Consider the following 20,224-nt stretch of genomic DNA (forward strand, 5'->3'; position numbering starts at 1 on the left):
TGGAATGTATTAGATAACACTAAGGCCTCATGCACACGACCGTTGTTGTGTCCGTTGTTCCGTTTTCCGTGATTTTCTGCAGACCTATTGACTTTCAATGGGTCAGTGGAAAACTCTGCTAATGCACAGTTTGTCGTCCGTGATCAGTGTTTCCAGTCCGTGAAAAAAAAACTGATACACACAAGATTGTTTTTGTTTTTTTTTTTTTTTTTTTTTTTTTTCCCCTATCATTTGCATGGCAAACTAAACTTGCTTTTTTTTTTTATTTTTTTATTTACTTTCCTTCATGTTTGGAGAGCCTCCAAAAATAAGACACGCGGAAACAAAAACTGACACGCATCACAGAACAACGGAACCCCTTTTTGCGGACCGCAAAAAATACTGTTGTGTGCATGAGGCCTAAGGGTTACATAGCATCATAAATCAATATAATCCTATGTGACCCTGGCAGTGCCGGCAGGTCAGGACGGGTGCTGTTGCAGACTCCTGTAAGTCCGAAGCGTGACACTTGCTCGTCTGAAAGGAACCTAAAAGCACCATTCCCAGCATGGCTGTTCTCAGAACTCCCAAGTGAATAGAACATGCTAAGAGTTGTAGTTTCGCAACAGCTGGAGTTCTGAATGTTTGCTGACCTCTGTCCTGTTCTGTAGTCCATACTAGTAATTTGTATAGAGTGGCTTTGTGCTTGCAACCCTCTTTCTGGTTGATAGTAGTCCCTTGTTCTTTCCATTTCGTGGTTTTGGAGGGTGGCCTCCTAAGAGGCACTGTATTGCCGAGCTCTTTTCTCGCCCAGTTTCCTTGGGGGACACAGAAGACCTTGGGTATAGCTCATCTCCCTAGGAGGCGTGACACTAAGTGAAAACTGTTAAGCCCCTCCTCCACAGCTATACCCTCAGCCTGGAGAGAGAGGCTGCCAGTTTTTGCTTAGTGTCCAAGGAGGCAAGACACTCCCTGCTCTGCAGGGCTGTTTTCTCCTTGTTTAAATTTTGATTTTTACTTTTTTCTTTTTCTTTTTGTTCCAGACATTACGGGACAACAGAGACGCACTAGACCTCTCTGTTTCTCCCGGGGTCGAGCTGCGCCAGTGCCGTCATCCGCACTGCTGCCTCCCCCACAGAAGGCAAGGTGGACCAGGGCAGCCCAGCTCCCCTGCATCCCGCCAGCGCAAGGGTCGCCCGCACGCCAAGTCCCTCTTCCAGCGTCCTGCCACTACGGTGCCAGTAGCTGAAGGGGCGACCCTGCTGGAACGGACCGAGGGTGAAGACGGCTGTGGTGAGAGAGTGGCTTCTCCAGCCCTACGACCCCCTCCCCCCACCCAGGTCTCCTGCGTGACTGACCCCCATACTGGTCCCTGCTGGTCCTAGGCTGGCCCCATCCTAGCTTGTTTTATTAGCTCCCTCTCCTCCCCTCCACAATAGGTGCCCACTGAGGGGTTATGCTGGCGTCCCTATCATGCCGCCCAGGGAGCTGCCTCTATCCTTCACGGGCACCCGGTCACAGGGTCCCCCGCCCCCCTATCGCCTTACCGGTGCGCTGCTCAGGGCCAGAGGCCCTCTCCTGACGGCTGCAGCGTAGGGCCCTTGTTTCCGGTCCGCGGGGTGGGCACCCGCGGCCGGAATGACTGGTGCGGTGTTCCAGCATGAGAGGCTGTCTTTCCGGTCGGCCGGGCGCCGCAGAGGGATTCTGTCCCAGGGTTCCGGCTCCTTCCCGGGCCCCCTGACTGTTCCGGCCCGCGGGGTGGGCTCCCGCGGCCGGTATTATGCACGCTCCGCTCCCTCCAGGTCCCGGCCGGTACCTCCGGGCACCGCAAAAATTTAGGCCCCGGCTTCGCGGCCTACTAGGCCGCACAGTTCCGGCCTCGATTGGAGGGGGCGGGCACTCTCCAGGCGCGAATTCTTCCCGCCGGAGGTTCCCCCGCCCCCAGGAGATCGCTGTACCGCCCTCAGGTCGGATCCCTGTTAACCTCTTGGATGCCGACGGCTCCCATCTGGAGGAGACCCTAAGGGAATGGCCTGTCTAATCCACCTAGCATAGACGATGACGTCGGCGCAGGCTGTGCCCTTATATGGTGGCCCCTTCCTACCTCAAAGAGGCTGTGTTTTAGAATAATAAATAAAAAATAAAAATTTAATAAAAAATAAATACAGAATAATATAAAACTAAACTGTATGTGTGTGTGTATATATATATATAATATCTGTGTGTGTGTATATATATATATATATATATATATATATATGTATGTGTGTGTGTGTATATTATATATATTATATATATATATATGTATGTGTGTGTGTGTATATATATATATATATATATATATATATATATATATATATATATATATATATATATATATATATATATATATATATATATATATATATATATATTCATATCTGTATCTTTTTGTTGGCTGCGCAGGATGCTGCAGCCTGACCTTAAAGCGCTGGCCGTATGCCTGCCCCTATTCCATAGGCGGCATGTTGCGCTCCGTGGCACTGGCCAGGTACATGTTCCCCTTCTAGGCGGACCCTTGCGCTCTCCTGGGATACGGCGCTGGCCAGGTGCAGGCCGCCTTTTCTATAGGCAGAATTAGTCGCCCTCTCCAGTCACGGTGCTGGCCATGTGCATGACCCCCCATTCTAGGCGGCATACTGCACTCTCCCTGGCTGCGGGCTGGCCTTGTGCATGACCCCCTTCTGTAGGCGGAATACTGCTCTTTTACCGCAGACGGTGCTGGCCATGTGCACGACCCCCTTCCATAGGCGGAATGCTGCACTCTCGCTGGATTCGCTACGGCCATATGCATGACCTCCTTCAGTAGGCGGAACGCTGCACTCTCGCTGGGTTCGCTACGGCCATATGCATGACCTCCTTCCATAAGTGGGATGCGGCACTCTCTCTGGATTCGCTGCTGGCCATACGCATGACCTCCGTCCAATGGAGGACTGCTGCCCTCTCTCTGGATTCGCTGCCAGCCATATGCATGGCCTCCGTCCATAGGCAGAACGCTGCACTCTCGCTGGATTCGCTACGGCCATATGCATGACCTCCTTCCATGGGTGGAGTGCTGCAGACCTCCGTCCCATGGAGGGCTGCTGCACTCTCTCTCTGGATTCGCTGCCGGCCATATGCATGACCTCCGTCCATAGGCGGAATGCTGCACTTTCTGGATTCGCTGCCGGCTATACGCATAACCTCTGTCCATAGGCGGAATGCTGCGCTCTCACTGGTTTCGCTGTCGGCCATGTGCACGACCCCCTTCCTTGGGTGGTATGCTGCGCTCTCACTGGATCCGCTGCCGGCCATGTGCATGACCCCCTTTCCAGGGGCGGTGTGCTGCACTGACTGGATTCGCTGCCAGCAGTGGGCATGTATCCTTTCCTCAGGCGGCATGCGCATATACCCTCTGACTGTGGTTGTTCTCTTTCAACGCCACTGACTGTGGTTGTTTTCTCGCCAGTGCGTTGCTGGCCATGTGCATGACCCGCATCCTTGGAGGGGTGCTTGCATTTTCACTGGATGCAATGACGGCCGTGTACATGGCCCCACCCCTTTCTGGGCGGAATACTGCACTTTCACCGGATGTGTTGCGGGCCATAAACAGCCCTCCTCATTCCATGGGTGGAAATTTGCACCCTCACGAGACCCATGGCTGTCCTTGATATGCTGTGCGGGACTCTTGCATGTTCCCCTTCATTGCGGAGTAGTTGCACTCCCACAGTATTCGGTGTTGGGTGGGTTATTGCGCAATCGCTTAATGCTAGGATAACCCCGTGCATGTCCCCCTTTCACTGGGCGGACCTCCTGCGTTCCTGCTGGGTACTGTGCGGCCATGTGCATGGTCTCCTTCTGGATACTGTTGGACTCTGTGGCTGATCCCTTTCACTGGGTGACAATTTTTTTGCAGTGAGCGGAATTTCTGGTGCGCTCTGTCCGTTGTTTGGGCCGTGTATGCCTTCTCCTCCCATAGGTGGGTTGGCCTTCTCACTGCTTGCTTGCGTATGCCTCACTTCCTTCTGCGACATACTTTTTTCTTTTGGGATAAGGTGCTTGTCACGGGCCTTGCACTCTTCTCTAAGGAGATCATTCTGTCCACCTGTATAACCCCTGGGTGTTGTCATACCAGCATTAAAAGAATGCCATTGTATTCAAAGGTGTATACTTTAGATATAAGTAGATGGGCTCTACTTGCTCTCTACTGCACCGAGCTGGGTGGTGCTCGTTCTCTGGTTTGGCCTGTATATTGTGGTCCCGTTGTGTCGGCATCCTCCATGTCCGTTGGCCTTTCCACCTGGGGAGTGTTTGTGGTTCTTAGATACGTACCCATTCGTTCTCCCGCGCACTTGCTTCCCGGCGCAAGCGGTCACTGGGTCGAGAGTGCCGTTTGCAGTGCCACTCGACTTCTGCGTTGGCTCTGGCGGGACTGCTGTTCCCTCGCCTACTACTGTTTCCTCCTCTTCGGGTGTCGTGCGGTATGAGTCTTTTCTTTTGGCGCCCTCTGCGCTTCAGGCTGGTCCGCTACCGGGTTGGGGCCGCTTTTCTCCTCATGGTCACCCAACTTCTCTTGGGTGCTCGCTTACCCAGGTCCGGAGGACTTCCACCTTGGGTTCTTCGGGGTATTCGTCTTCGGCGTGGCAGTGTACCGGGCGCCTCAGTGTAGCGGGGTTCTGCCTTTTAGCTGTCCTATGGCTTCCCTGTTGCCCACTCCTCCTTTCGGTTGGAGGGTGTTATGCCGGCCTCTGTCTCGACTGCCTTTAATCGCCGACTCTGTTTGGCTTCGGCTCGGTACCGATCACTCCGATGTGGCTTCTGTCCCGGCCAGGCTTCAGAGGCTGTTCTTTCACTGCCCTCCCCTCTGGGGAGAGCATGGTTGTTCATGTGGATGGTTCCGGTGTTCCTTTTGGCCTCGTACGGTCTCCCTTGTTCTAGCTGTGTGCCTATTTACCGGGTCTACCGCGTTCTGTCCTCCCTTTATTTTCCATTCTGGGCAATGGTCCTGCTATGGTCTTACCTTCTCGGTAACTTGGGAGGACTTCCATTCGGTCAAGATTGCCCTTAGATCTCCCACACCGGGACTGTAGGATGTCTTCCTGTGGTGGCTACATCGATATGGACTTTGGCCTGTCTTGTCCTGGCGGTTGCTGGGCGGACCCTTCGGTTCCTTCCGTCTGTCCTTCTGCTCCCCCCACTCCGGGTGGATACGGGACAACGTTGCTCGGGGGCCGGCGGGACCAGTTTTGCCGACAGTTCTGCCCGTATTACTGGTCTGCGCCTGATCACATTGGGTTTTCACCCGCTTGCCCAGGCGACTCTAGCGGGCTCGCTAGTGTTCGCTCCTGGCCGTGTTTCGTCCAGGATCTGTTGTAGGACTTAGGGTTTTTACCGGGGGTTCTGTGGGCAGCTGGGCGTTCCCCCACTCTGCCTTTCTCTCTCCATGGTTCTGTCTTTCTCCAGTCCGACCTAGATCTGGGACTGGGACTCTGTTGCTTGAAGTGTCAAGTGTCAGCACTGTCCTTCCCCTTTCAGCGTTCCCCGGCCTTCTGGGCCTGTCAAGACCCTCTTCCGTGCAGTGGCTTTGGGGTTCCCTTGTACTGCCCTCGGGTTCCGCCCTGGGAATTACATACTGGGCTCTTGGCACTCCAATCTTTCCCTTGGAGCCGTTACAGAAGTTCTCTCTACTCCTTCTGTCCTGTACGGTTGTGTTTCCGTAGCCGTTGTGTCTCTGACGGGTGCCTGAGTGGCGGCCCTTCTTGTTTCGTGCCTTCTGTCTTTCCTCAGGACAGGGCTGTTCTCCATCCCGTCTCTTCCTTCCTTCTGAAGGTGGTGTTTGTCTTTCATTTTAACGAGGCATTCGCCCTCCCCTTCCCAACCCCGGGAACGGACACTTCACCGGTTTGGACGTTGTTTGGGCCTTGCGGTTTTTACTTGGAGATCTCCGACTCTTGTCGACGTTCGGTCTCTTGGGTTTCCAGGAGGTCCGCGCAAAGGGTTGGCGGCCTCCAGGGTGGCTTTCCTCCGCTTTCTCACAGTGGCTATTGCTGTGGTTACCACACCATGGGCAGGGTTCTGCTTTTGGTGTCACCGTTGTTTCACTGGAGCGGTCGGTGCCTCCTAGGCCGGAGGCATTTGGCTTCGGCCATGCGTTTGTGCAAGGCGGTCACTGGTCTTCCTTGCGGAGTTCTACAGGGTGCATACTCTGGCTTCGGCAGATGCTGCCTTGGGCTGCCTGGTCTGCAGGCGGCGGTTTCTTGGTGCCTTAGGGTGCTTCGCCTTGGTGCTGTGGTCCCTCCCCTTTTTGGACTGCTTTTGAACGTCCCAAGGTCTTCTGTGTCCCCCAAGGAAACTGGGCGAGAAAACAAGATTTTTGTATAACTTACCAGTAAAATCTCTTTCTCGCTCTTTCCTTGGGGGACACAGCACCCACCCATTCTTTGTTTTTCTCTACACGGTTTCCGAGTTTGTTTTACCCGTTGGGTAGTTGGCTTGTTGGTTCCATTTTTGGACTTTGCCTTTTTTCACTACTTGGACACGCAACTGGCAGCCTCTCTCTCCAGGCTGAGGGTATAGCTGTGGAGGAGGGGCTTAACAGTTTTCACTTAGTGTCACGCCTCCTAGGGAGATGAGCTATACCCAAGGTCTTCTGTGTCCCCCAAGGAAAGAGCGAGAAAGAGATTTTACTGGTAAGTTATACAAAAATCTCGTTATTCAATTGGGTCCCTACACTAACCTATCCCTATCATAATACTTCTGTTTTTTCATCACACAGACACTTTGTGGAGATGAAGGACGATTCCATTGTCTGCAACATCGGCCACTTTGACGTTGAACTTGATGTGAAGTGGTTGAATGAAAACGCTGTTAAGAAAGTGAACATCAAACCACAGGTATACCACCTTTTAAGAACTTCTGTCTGCTTAATCAACCTTATAAACCAGGCATATTGCCTGGTAGGGTTGAACGTGTTGAGTAAAATTATTTATATATATATATAATATATATATATATATATATATATATATATATATATATATATATATATATATATATATATATATATATATATATCTCCCTGTAGCCTGATCTGCAGCCATATGACTTATTATAGTTCTGCTAATTACCTACTGGAGCACCAGGGGGACCGGCCGTAGCGCTAGGAGCACCACGAGTGCACAGTGGATCTGATCTGTAGCGCTCATTAGATCCACTGCACAGGCACAAATAACTGAGCAGGTTTGAGAGCATAGAGCTTTATGACTTGTTTAGTTTTGTCACTCACAGGGGAAGAACGGGGGGTTAAACGGATCACAAGAGCGTAGTAGTGCTTCTAGCGCTATAGATGGCCCCCTGGTACTCCTAATGGGTAATTAGAATAACCCTAAATAGTCATAAGACTGAAGCTGTTCAGTCTACAGTGCAAATAAATATATCATTATACTCAGCAGGATCAACCCTGCCAAGCAATATGGTGGATTTTATAGGATTCATCATGCGGACAGAAGCTCCTTAATAAATATCGGAAGCATTGATGTGTTTTGAAAATGAAGAGGACGTGTCACATGTCAGTTTTAGTAACTACTTGCTTTCCCCATGTAATTACAATTCTGAACCATCTGTTCTTATGACTCTGTTGTGCCATTCCTGTATTCCTGCTGGGTTACAAATGGCTGTCAGTCTTTAGTAAAAGTACTGCTGGGTGTTACCAGTAGTGGGTGTGTCTGACTGTCCATTCAGTGCTGCTGGTGTCACTGTGCAGGGACCCCCCCCCCCCCCCCCCCGGGTAACTCCCATCTGTACCTTTACTGCAAGCTGCTGACAACTCATCCATAATTTCTAGTACAAATAACAGAGGAATGTTACAGCATAGTCATAAGAATAGATGCTCCAGAATTATTACATGGAGAATACAAGTAGTTCCTAAAACAGACCAGTAAGGAGAAGTGCCAGCTCTTTAAACATGTATGGCTTCCCAATACAAATTCAGCATAAAGGGCAGAATAATCCATGTTAATGGGTTTAAACAATTGGCATACACCAGGGATGGCCAACCTGTGGCCCTCCATCTGTTGTAAAACCACAACTCCCACCGTGCCCTGCTGATGGCTGTAGACATCTATCAGCCTGCTGGGAGTTGTAGTTTTGAAACGGCTGGAGAGCCTCAGGTTGGCCATCCCTGGCATTCAGACTTTCTGGCCATATGATGCAGTTTCTCTAGAGGCATTGGAGGATACAGGACCTCATGTAGACCCCAACCATCCTGTGAACCACTAACACACTTTACCTAATTTATTGACAGGTGGACCGATACCTCTTGAAAAATGACCGACACATAATTCTTCTTGCCGAGGGCCGTCTGGTGAATCTAGGATGTGCCATGGGTCACCCGAGCTTCGTCATGAGTAACTCTTTTACTAATCAGGTCTTGGCTCAGATTGAACTTTGGACCAACACTGACAAATATCCTTTAGGAGTATATTTCCTGCCCAAGAAGGTAAGTGCTGTAGGTGATCGGTCTACCTGTAATTGCAGCAGATTTTCTACTGCACCTCAGCAGCCATTACAGCAGCCGCAAGGTGCATATCAGTCATACATATACAACGGAGAGGTCTGCACATAACCGGACGTGTGATGGAAGTTTTCAATTCGCAGCGTGTCAATTTATGTTAACTGCTGTGGATTTTGCCTTCTGCAGTGCACAAAGGGTGCAAGCATTTCTGCATCAAAATATGCCCAATGATTTGGGGCAGTTTTAGGCCTGGGACCCACTAGGTGTGGTCATACCCTTACAGGGGAGTCAGTATAAAGGGAATCGGTCAGCTGCCCCCGCTGAGTGCAGTGACAGACTGGCTGATTTCAGCGGTCTGTCACTTCTGTGATGGCATTCAGTACTTTTAGAATATGTCCACCATTTTGTCCTCAACAAAATCCTCCATTAGTGTTGAGAAAACTTGTTTTTCAAGTTTGGCGTACAAGGTTCGGGATATCTAAGAATTCTGTTATGGATTCTGCTACCACGGCCCATAACTTATGGTCCGTGGTAGCAGAATCCATAACAGAATTCTTAGATATCCTGAACTTGAAACAAGTTCGCTCATCTCTATCCTCTATGTATCCCCCCAGCAGAAACTGCTGTGTTGCGGTCTCTGCTGTGGGTTTTCATGCAGACCTGCTCTAGGTTTCAATTCATTAAATGGAGTGAGGCTGCAAGTGGGCTCCCGCTGCTTGGCTGTCTCCGTCACTGCCGTAGTGAATGTATGGAGCGGCAGGGCACCTGCTCTACCTGCTGCTCAATCAGAACGGGACCTCCATTCTGTATTTGTCCCAGCATTTGGACAATCAGCTAGTTATGCCCTATTTTTGTTGACAAGGGATAACCTGTAAACGTGGCACAACTGCTTTAGCTGAAAATGATATAACGGAGGCTTGGCCTGGGTGACTACGTTCGGTCTACCTCCTGAAACCAGCTGACTGCCTCTTCCAAACTTTGTTGGCTGACAAATGCTTCAGTAAGTAGGTTTTTAATTAAAGGCCACTACTGGCTTTTTAAATAGCTTCTTTGTATTCCTGTATGGAGGCGGCCACACAGTCTTAAATCGTTTGCCTAACTTGTGCAATCGCAGCTGTATGCAGTATTAAAAAGAAAAGGTTTCTAAATGATCATTACTTGGGACATTGCAGATGACACTTCAAAGGGCTTCCATTTTGTTGCTGGTTGGCAGCATGTCTCAATGTGAGATCAGTGGGGATCTGAGAAATGGGGCCCCTGCTGGTCACACACTGATGGCATAATCTAGTGGTTTGCTGTTAATATTTACAAGTACAGACGTGGCGCGTATGAGCACAATCATTTTATGTGCCTCAAAGGCAATAAATGCCATGCTTGAGACAAATGTCTCCGATTATTATGTACTACTTAGATTTATGGTGATAGGTTATGGCATGCTGTGGCGGTGATCTGTTCCTGAAGTTGCTGGGACCATGGACACAATTCTAACATTTTTGGCTCTATACATCACCACAAAGGATTTGAAATGAAACGAACAAGATGTGCTTTACCTGCAGACTGTCAGCTTTAATCTGAGGGTATTTACATCCAAATCAGGTGAACGGTGTAGGAATTACAACAGTTTGCATATGTGCCTCCTACTTGTTAAGGGACCAAAAGTAATGGGACAATTGGCTTCTCAGCTGTTCCATGGCCAGGTGTGTGTTATTCCCTTATTATCCCAATTACAATGAGCAGATATAAAGTCCAGAGTTCATTTCCAGTGTGCTATGTGCATTTGGAATCTGTTGCTGTCAACTCTCAAGATGAGATCCAAAGAGCTGTCACTATCAGTGAAGCAAGCCATCATTAGGCTGAAAAAAACACAACAGACCCATCAGAGAGATGGCAAAAACATTAGGTGTGGCCAAAACAACTCTTTGGAACATCCTTAAAAAGAAGGAACTCACTGTTGAGCTCAGCAACACCAAAAGACCAGGAAGACCACGGAAAACAACTGTAGTGATGACCGAAGAATTCTTTCCCTGGTGAAGAAAACACCCTTCATAACAGTTGGCCAGATCAAGAACACTCTCTAGGAGGTAGGTGTATGTGTCAACAATCAAGAGAAGACTTCACCAGAGTGAATACAGAGGGTTCATCACAAGATGTAAACCATTGGTGAGCCTCAAAAACAGGAAGGCCGGATTACAGTTTGCCAAACGACATCTAAAAAAAGCCTTCACAGTTCGGGAACAACATCCTATGGGCAGATGAGACCAAGATCAACTTGTACCAGAGTGATGAGAAGAGTATGGAGAAGGAAAGGAACTGCTCATGATCCTAAGCATACCACCTCATCAGTGAAGCATGGTGGTGGTAGTGTCATGGCGTGGGCATGTATGGCTACCAATGGAACTGGTTCTCTTGTATTTATTGATGAAGTGACTGCTGACAAAAGCAGCAGGATGAATTCTGAAGTGTTTCGGGCAATATTATCTGCTCATATTCAGCCAAATGCTTCAGAACTCATTGGACGGCGCTTCACAGTGCAGATGGCCAATGACCCAAAGCATACTGCAAAAGCAACCAAAGAGTTTTTAAGGGAAAGAAGTGGAATGTTATGCAATGGCTAAGTCAATCACCTGACCTGAATCCGATTGGGCATGCATTTCACTTGCTGAAGACAAAACTGAAGGGAAAATGCCCCAAGAACAAGCAGGAACTGAAGACAGTTGCAGTAGAGGCCTGGCAGAGCATCACCAGGGATGAAACCCAGCGTCTGGTGATGTCTAAGCGTTCCAGACTTCAGGCTGTAATTGACTGAAAAGGATTTGCAACCAAGTATTAAAGTGAAACTTTGATTTATGATTATTCTGTCCCATTACTTGGTCCCTTAACAAATAGGAGGCACATATGCAAACTGTTGTAATTCCTACACCGTTCACCTGATTTGGATGTAAATGCCCTCAAAGTCTGCAGTTAAAGCACATCTTGTTCATTACATTTCAAATCCATTGTGGTGGTGTATAGAGCCAAAAATGTTAGAATTGTGTCCATGTCCAAATATTTGTGGACCTAACTATGTATATAAAATATATATATACACTTAAAAAATTAAAATTTTATTTATATTTTCAAGATCTATGCTTTTTATCAGTGGGTGAAAGCAAATATGGTAGCTTTTAAAGGGTATATACAGTTTTATCCAGCATGATTAATCTGAAGCCTAGGATGCTATGAGGGGCTGCCACACGTGGTGTTAACCACCTCCCGTCCGCCCATAGGATATAAACGTCCGGGAGGTGGATCTCTATTTCTGAATGGACGTTTTAAAACGTCCGTTCAGAAACTGCAGCTGCACGCTAATCGTGCAGCTGCTGATCGGGTTGCCCGCTGTCAGTGACAGCAGGGCAACCCTTAGAGAAGGCAGGGACAGTGGCCAGGTGTCCCTGCCTTCTAGATCGCTGCATACACAGCGCTCGCCGAGCACTGTGTATGCAGAGCAGGAAGCGCTATGGGCTTCCTGTTCCGGCACCGCCGGGACCGGAGAGTGCAGGAGCTGTGTGAGGTCTTTCACAGACCTCGATCAGCCCTGCACTGAGGCTGTACAGCGCTGTATTGCGCTGTACAGCCTCTCTGGGGGGTGTATTTTTCCTGTAACTAGGGCTACTATGTCGGCTCCAGTTACAGGAGAAATCAACAGTGAAAAAAAGTGAAGTAAATGTCCCCCAGAGGTCTTGTATGACTTTATGGGGGACGAAAAGTGTAAAATAAAAAAAGTAAAGTGAAAAAAAAAAAAAGATAAAAAAATTCCCCAAGTAAGGAATAAAAAAAGTTGTTAAATAGAAAAAATAAAATAGACATAGTGGGTATTGCCGCGTCCGTAAAAACCAGCTCTATAAAAATATCACATGACCTAACCCCTCGGGTGAACACCGTAAAAATAAACTGTCAAAACTAGCAATTTTTGTCACCTTGCATCACAAAAAGTGCAACACCAAGTGATCAAAAACGCATATGTCCCACAAAATGGTACCAATAAAACCGTCACCTCATCCCGCAAAAAATGAGCCCCTACATAAGAAAATCTCTCAAAAAAAAAATAAAAAATACTGCTCTCAGAACATGGACACATTAAAACATTTTTTTGTTTCAAAAATGCTATTGTGTAAAACTTTAATAAATAAGAAAAAGTATACATATTGGATATCGCCACGTCCGTAACAATCTGCTCTATAAAAATGTCACTTGACTGAACCCCTCAGGTGAACGCTGTAAAAATAAATAAATAAAAACTGTGCTAAAACAACCCATTTTTTGGTCACCTTGCCCCATAAAGTGTTATAATGAATGATCAAAAAATCATATGTACCCAAAAATAGTAGCAATTAAACTGGCACCTTATCCTCTAGTTTCCAAAATGGTATCACTTCTTGGGAGTTTCTACTGTAAGGGTGTATCAGGGGGCTTCAAATGGGACATGGCATCTAAAAACCACGTGGAGTTCCTTTTCTTCTGCGCCCTGCCATGTGCCCATACAGCAGTTTATGACCACATGTGGGGTGTTTCTGTAAACCGCACAATCTGGGTAATAAATATTGAGTTTTGTTTGGCTGTTAACCATCGATGTGTTAACCATCGATGCGAAAAAATTTAAAATGGAAAATCTGCCAAAAAAGTGAAATTAAAAAATTTGATCTCCATTTTCCTTTAATTCTTATGGAACACCTAAAGGGTTAACAGTTTGTAAAATCGGTTTTAAGTAACTTGAGGGGTGTAGTTTCTACAATGGGGTCATTTATGGGGGTATCCACTATGTAGGCCCCACAAAGTGACTTCAGACCTGAACTGGTCCTTAAAAAGTGGGTTTTGGCAATTTTCCTAAAAATTTTAAGAATTGCTTCTAAACTTCTAAGCCTTCTAACGTCCTAAAAAAATAAAATGACATTTCCAAAATGATGCCAACATAAAGTAGACATGGGGAATGTTAAGTAATAAATATTTTGAGGTATCACCTTCTGTTTTAAAAGCAGAGAAATTGAAATTTAGAAAATTGCAAATTTTTCTAAATTTTTGGTAAATTTGGGATGTTTTCATAAAGGTGAAATATATTGACTCAAATTTATGACTATCATGGAGTACAATGTGTCACGAGAAAACAATCTCTGAATGACTTGGATAAGTAAAGGCGTTCCAAAGTTATTACCACAAAGTGAGATGTCAGTTTTGCAAAATTGGGCCTTGTCAGGAAGGGGGCAAATGGCCCAGATGGGAAGTAGTTAATGCTGTGGATTTTCTCTTATTAGATTGCAGTTTTGAAATCTGCAGTCATTTTATGTTTATTTCACCCTTTGCAATGCACTGTGTGAAATACTTGACAACTCCCCATGTAACTAATGCGAATCTGCAGCAAAGTATGCATATCCCCGCCATACAGTTCTGTCCTGTGTAGTCGTGCGCTTGGACAGTTGTGTAGACCAGGGGTCACAAACCTCTGGCACTCCAGCAGTTCTTAAACTACAGTTCCCAGATTGCTCCATTCACTTCTATGGAAGTTTAGAGAACAGCTGAGTGCAAGCTGGAAAATGTAGTTTCACAACAGCTGGGGTGCCAAAGGTTGCTGATGGGGATGAGAGAATTTCAGGTCATGAAACTAGCTCCTCTCTATTTGCTGACCCCCCCAACCCCCCCCCCCCCCTGGCATACACTTCATGTCGTTTTTGTTTTAGCCTCTGAATGCCAAAGAATACTTTTTATTCATTGATCACTGGCAAATCTCGAGTGGCAGATATGCCATTACAGGGCAGCCATTTAATATGTCATTCATGGAAGATCCAGGAGTTTCTCGTGCATTTTAACTTTGTTCTGCCTCATAATGCCCACATCCCTTCACCAAAAGGCATTTATTATGTTGACAAAGTTACTATCAATTAAAATTAAATGTGGATTATTCGCATATAATCACTCACATAAGTCATAGAATTCGTATTTTAGTGATCTGGATACATTTAAACTTAGCTTTTATTATAGCTCTATAAGATAAATGTGATTTTGTCCCTCAATGAGAAAAAAGTAGGTAATCGAAGATTGCTCACAGTGTCCCTTAATCTGACGGGACTTTTACTGAGGGCAACAATAAAGTGTCCACGATGACAAAGAATGATGCAACAAGTGTACTCGTGCAGTGGTGCCCCAAGGCCTAGGCAACCAGAACCGTGTACATTTGCATCCAAACCGCAAGATAGTCAGGACGTTGGCACACATTGGGCCAGCATCTCATGCATCAAAAGTGGACATATGATATAACAGGTGTTTCACAACAGAAAACATATGCACAACAACAAACACAACACAAAAAATGACATGGGTGCAAGAGAATCCGTGTAACACAATGTACACTGATGCATCCACAGCATAAAGGTGCACGGCGGCACCGCTAGAAAAAACCAAGGGTCCTACCGTACAGGTTTTAGGTACTCGGGACACTTCTTTGTTTTGGTCTTTATCGAACAGGGTGGTCCGTTGCAGCAGTTAGAGGATACTGTGAAGGGAATAAAAATGGAGATGTTCCTTCTTGTCCCTAATTGGCCCTCGCAGCCCTACAATAAACCTCTAAGTCTAGCCACGAGGTGTCCCACTAGTTGGGCTCCCGTCCGGAACCTAACCCTAGAATTGTGGTCCCTATAAGGCCCTAAAAAGGATCCCTACATGCATGTTTCTGGGGTAGGGGAGAAAGACCCCCTCCTCTCATCAGGGGATGTGATTTCTATGGGCCAGAAGATACAGCTTTATTTGCCAAAGATAAACAAGGGCAAATACAAAGAAAAGGAAAGTGAAGCGCACAGATAGGTGCACAACCAATATAGCGGTAAAGATAGAGAAGGAGGACAGATGTAAGCGCCCCTTGTCTTCTTGTGGTGCACAGGTTGGTGCCGCAGATATATTAATATATCTGCAGCACCAACCTGTGCACCACAAGAAGACAAGGGGCGCTTACATCTGTCCTCCTTCTCTATCTTTACCGCTATATTGGTTGTGCACCTATCTGTGCGCTTCACTATATTGTTAAAAGAGAGGGAGCTTTTCTACCTGTCCCCTCTCCCTTATTCCCGTTGTCTGTCGCGCACCTACCTGTGCGCTTCACTTTCCTTTTCTTTGTATTTGCCCTTGTTTATCTTTGGCAAATAAAGCTGTATCTTCTGGCCCATAGAAATCACATCCCCTGATGAGAGGAGGGGTCTTTCTCCCCTACCCCAGAAACATGCATGTAGGGATCCTTTTTAGGGCCTTATAGGGACCACAATTCTAGGGTTAGGTTCCGGACGGGGGCCCAACTAGTGGGACACCTCGTGGCTAGACTTAGAGGTTTATTGTAGGGCTGCGAGGGCCAATTAGGGACAAGAAGGAACATCTTCATTTTTATTCCCTTCACAGTATCCTCTAACTGCCGCAACGGACCACCCTGTTCGATAAAGACCAAAACAAAGAAGTGTCCCGAGTACCTAAAACCTGTACGGTAGGACACCTGGTTTTTTCTAGCGGTGCCGCCGTGCACCTTTATGCTGTGGATGCATCAGTGTACATTGTGTTACACGGATTCTCTTGCACCCATGTCATTTTTTGTGTTGTGTTTGTCGTTGTGCATATGTTTTTTGTTGTGAAACACCTGTTATATCATATGTCCACTTTTGATGCATGAGATGCTGGCCCAATGTGTGCCAACGTCCTGACTATCTTGCGGTTTGGATGCTAATGTACACGGTTCTGGTTGCCTAGGCCTTGGGGCACCACTGCACGAGTACACTTGTTGCATCATTCTTTGTCATCGTGGACACTTTATTGTTGCCCTCAGTAAAAGTCCCGTCAGATTAAGGGACACTGTGAGCAATCTTCGATTACCTACTTTTTTCTCATTGAGGGACAAAATCACATTTATCTTTATAGAGCTATAATAAAAGCTAAGTTTTAATGTATCCAGATCACTAAAATACGAATTCTATGACAAAGTTACTACAAGCCACTTACTAATGTATTGTGGTTGTCCATATTTCCTCCTTTGCTGGCTGGATTCATTTTTTCCTCCTGGATAGGTCATCAGTATGTGATTGGTGGTCGGAGATCTAGGACCCCTGTTGATCAGCTGTTTGAGAAGGTACCGGTGCTCCTGTGAGCCTCGCGGCCTTCATAACTACCAAGCACAGTGCCGTACATGGTGTAGCAGCTGCGCCTAGGCCATGTGACCGATTTTTAACCTGTCATCACTGGTCCAGAAAAAGCTTGAACAGCAGATCGGTGGGGGTCCCGGGTGTTGGACCTCCTCCAGATACCCCTTTAACTGAAGCCATCCAGATTCCTTGCTGGTACCAGACAGACTTGAACTTGGAAATTGCTTCTGCTGAATGTATTTGGAAGTTTTACATTGAACTTGGTAAAGAAAAAAAACCTTGTTACGTTTAACTGTGGTCTGTCTTCAGTAATCTACATCCACTGTACCGATCCCCAGGGAGCAATGGCCTGAGAGAATACTGTGACTCAATGCTTCATTAGGGCGACTACCACTCCTATCTTCTACATTGGCTCCTCAGGGGGTCACTGCACAGCTACTGTTGCTGGATGCCAGGGTGGTCATAACCTCTGGAAAATGAGCCGTGTGGAATGCGAAGGAAAAATGAATCGAGCCAGCAAAGCAGGCAATATGGACAATCACAATATATTAGACAGTGCCTTGTATTAACATTTGGGGTCATTTATCACACTGGTGTAAAGTAGAGCAGGCTTAGTTGCCCATAGCAACCAATCAGATTCCTCATTTCATTTTTGGCAGCTCCATTTTGGAAAATGAAAGGTGGAATCTGGTTGCTATGGGCAACTAAGCCAGCTCTACTCTACACCAGTGTGATAAATTACCCCCATTGTCTATATGATAAATACCAGTCACTGCAGTGAAACAACCCCTCTAAATGTCTTATTCTATTCCCTAATGTCCCATCTTTTTGTTTATGCAGCTTGATGAGGCCGTGGCCGCTGCTCATCTGGACAAGCTTGGAGTAAAACTGACCAAGCTCACAGAAAAGCAAGCAAAGTACCTTGGTCTGGAGAAGGAGGGACCCTTCAAGCCTGATCATTACAGATACTGAGGGGCCACGACCGTGATCCAAAGAACAGCCGACATAGTCAAGTGTTTCCAGCGTCTGACCCCTGTCTGTGTAACTGATACCTTGGCCATTGTTAAACTGGCTTTGTGCTCCAGGGTTCAGATGCACTCGCCTCTTTGATGTACACCTTGTGTATGAGACCTGTACCTCATACAGGCACAGCAATCTCGGAAATCCACAGAATAAACACGGTTTTACAGCTTTGTGGAAGATCCAAAGTCTATGGTTCTTACTGTTCTTGTAATGTTGGATTTCTCTGTGAAGCACTTAAGTTGTATAAAAAAAAAGCTTTGTTACTACATCTCGTGTATTGTTCTGTCATATCCAGCATGCCATCTATGAAAGTATTAGGACTTGTGTTGGGGCTGACTACTTCAAGTCTTTATATAAGGGCTCATTCACACAACTGTGTTTTGGTTCCGCATCCATTCACTTCAATGGGGCCGCAAAAGACGCGGACAGCACTGTGTGCTCTCAGCATCCATTGCTCCATTCCGTGGCCGCGCAAAAAATTATAAATGGTGTCCTATTGTCTGTTTTTGCAGACAAGAATAGGCATTTCTATAATGGGTTGTCTGTTCCCTTTCACAAATTGCAGAAGGCACACAAGCGGCATCCGAGTTTTGCAGATGCACAATTTGTGCATCACCAAACACTGCACGGTCATGTGAATGAGTCCTAAAAGTAGGACTTAATGTTCCATTAGTTTCTATGGGAGTTCTGAGAAGAACAGAGCATGTATGCATGCTGGGAGTTGTAGTTTTAGAACAGCTGAAGTGCCGGAGGTTGCTTACTCCTGCAGTAGCAGGTCCTCCATGCTTGTGCTGCTGCTTGGGACAGCCCCTTGCTGCTCAAGAACTGCTTTGAGCAAATCACTTTGCTTATCTAGTGTTTGGCGAACTTGTTTGGCTTATCTAAGAATTCCAGCATGCACCATGAAAGCCTAAAGAGGCATTCCATCATAATAGTCTGTGGCCAGCATAGACTTCTGTTATGACGGATTACAATATGGAATGCCTCTTGGCCCTCATGCACACGGCCGTTGTGTGTTTTGCTGTCTGCAATTTGCGGAACGGCACGGACAGCCTTTAATAGAACTGCCTATTATCCGCAAATCCTGGACAAGAATAGGACATGTTATAATTTTATTTAATTTTTTTTTTGCGGTACACGGAACGGAGCAATGGATGTGGACAGCACACAGTGTATACCAACAGAGCGTCACAGGACTAATTAGCATATGTGCTGCCTATGACTAACAGTAACGAAAACAGTGTCTGGTGGTCGGCTCACAGAGGCCAATTGTATGCCAGCAGACCATTCTAGCACCAATACTCTAACCGGAGTGTCACTGATCGCATCAGGCAGTGACTAATATGCAGCAGCGTCTCATTTTGTAGGCTGATGAAGTGCCAACGATACCTAGGCACAGAAACTCGTTGAGACAGTCACTCGCATGTTGTGTTTCCCAAATACTAGGGACTGATACAATTCATGGCGGCAGTAGCCGTAAGCGAGGGTGTCTAGGAGACTGTCACTATTAGTCATAGGCAGCATACACGCTGACTATTGTCTGCTGGTATATAATTGGCCTCTGTGAGCCGACCACCAGACACTGTTTTCGTTACTGTTAGTCATAGGCAGCACATATGCTAATTAGTCCTGTGACGCTCTGATATACAATTGGCCCTTGTGAGCCTGACCACCAGACACTGTTAGTAGAGGTAGAATTGGATTGTGAACAAATAAGTGGGGGTGCTTTTCTCACAGTAGCACACCACCGGTCCATTGTTTTCGCTATATGATGTTTGGTAGAGTACTACTAACCATATAGTGTGAACACCTCTCTAAGCCTGTTTGTGCAAATGAGTTGGGGTTGCACAACTTATTTTTTTTTTTTTTTTTTACAAAATAAGTTTGATTTATAATTTATTTTAACGTTCCCATGAGGCTTTGATAATCGGATAATTCTAAGAAGGGACATATACCATTTTACGTAGTTTTTGTTAGTTTGTCTTTTTTAATTTTTAGAATAATGATACAGCCATTTTTAGATACTTTTGTGCTTTCTTTTTTCCCCCTCTATATTAAGGGGACACTATAGTCGCCAGAACCACAACAGCTAAACGTAGTAGTTCTGGTGTCTATAGCATGTCTCTGCCAGCTTTGTAATGTGAACACTGCCTTTTCAGAAAGAACACCTCTAGTGGCCACTCATCGTTATTAAAGTTTACTACTCTATGAGGTGTGTGGAAGGCGTGATTGCATGCTAGGGTGTGGGAAGGCGGGATCCAGGGGGCCCAAGTAAATTCTTCCCCAGGGTCCAATCAATATTAAATACAGCCCTGGTGATCAGAAGAACCAACGTGTATCCAGGAGGAAGAGCCCAATCCAGCTTGTTAGCGCACAGTTCAAAAGCCTGCGCTTCTCATGGTATGGGGTTGCATTAGTGCCTATAGAAGTGATGGCTAACCTCCGACACTCCAGCTGTGGTCAGACTACAACTCCCAGCATGCTCCATTCATTGCTAGTGAAGTTGTGAGGACCGCCAAACAAGTGTGCATCTTGGGAGTTGTAG

The 20,224-nt window shown here is 46.5% G+C and overlaps 1 protein-coding gene across 1 annotated transcript in view; it reads left to right on the top strand.

Annotated features, from left to right (window-relative positions):
- AHCY (adenosylhomocysteinase) overlaps positions 1–17,795 on the top strand; it is a 39,172-nt gene extending 21,377 nt beyond the window's left edge. The window contains exons 8-10 of the mRNA XM_044297496.1: positions 6,773–6,890; positions 8,300–8,494; positions 17,497–17,795. Of these exons, the coding sequence (XP_044153431.1) occupies positions 6,773–6,890; positions 8,300–8,494; positions 17,497–17,628 (445 nt within the window). The 3' untranslated portion in view covers positions 17,629–17,795. The remainder of the gene's footprint in view (positions 1–6,772; positions 6,891–8,299; positions 8,495–17,496) is intronic.
- The last annotated feature ends 2,429 nt before the right edge of the window (positions 17,796–20,224 follow it).

Source organism: Bufo gargarizans, chromosome 6 (genome assembly GCF_014858855.1).
Source record: "Bufo gargarizans isolate SCDJY-AF-19 chromosome 6, ASM1485885v1, whole genome shotgun sequence".
NCBI lineage: Eukaryota > Metazoa > Chordata > Amphibia > Anura > Bufonidae > Bufo > Bufo gargarizans.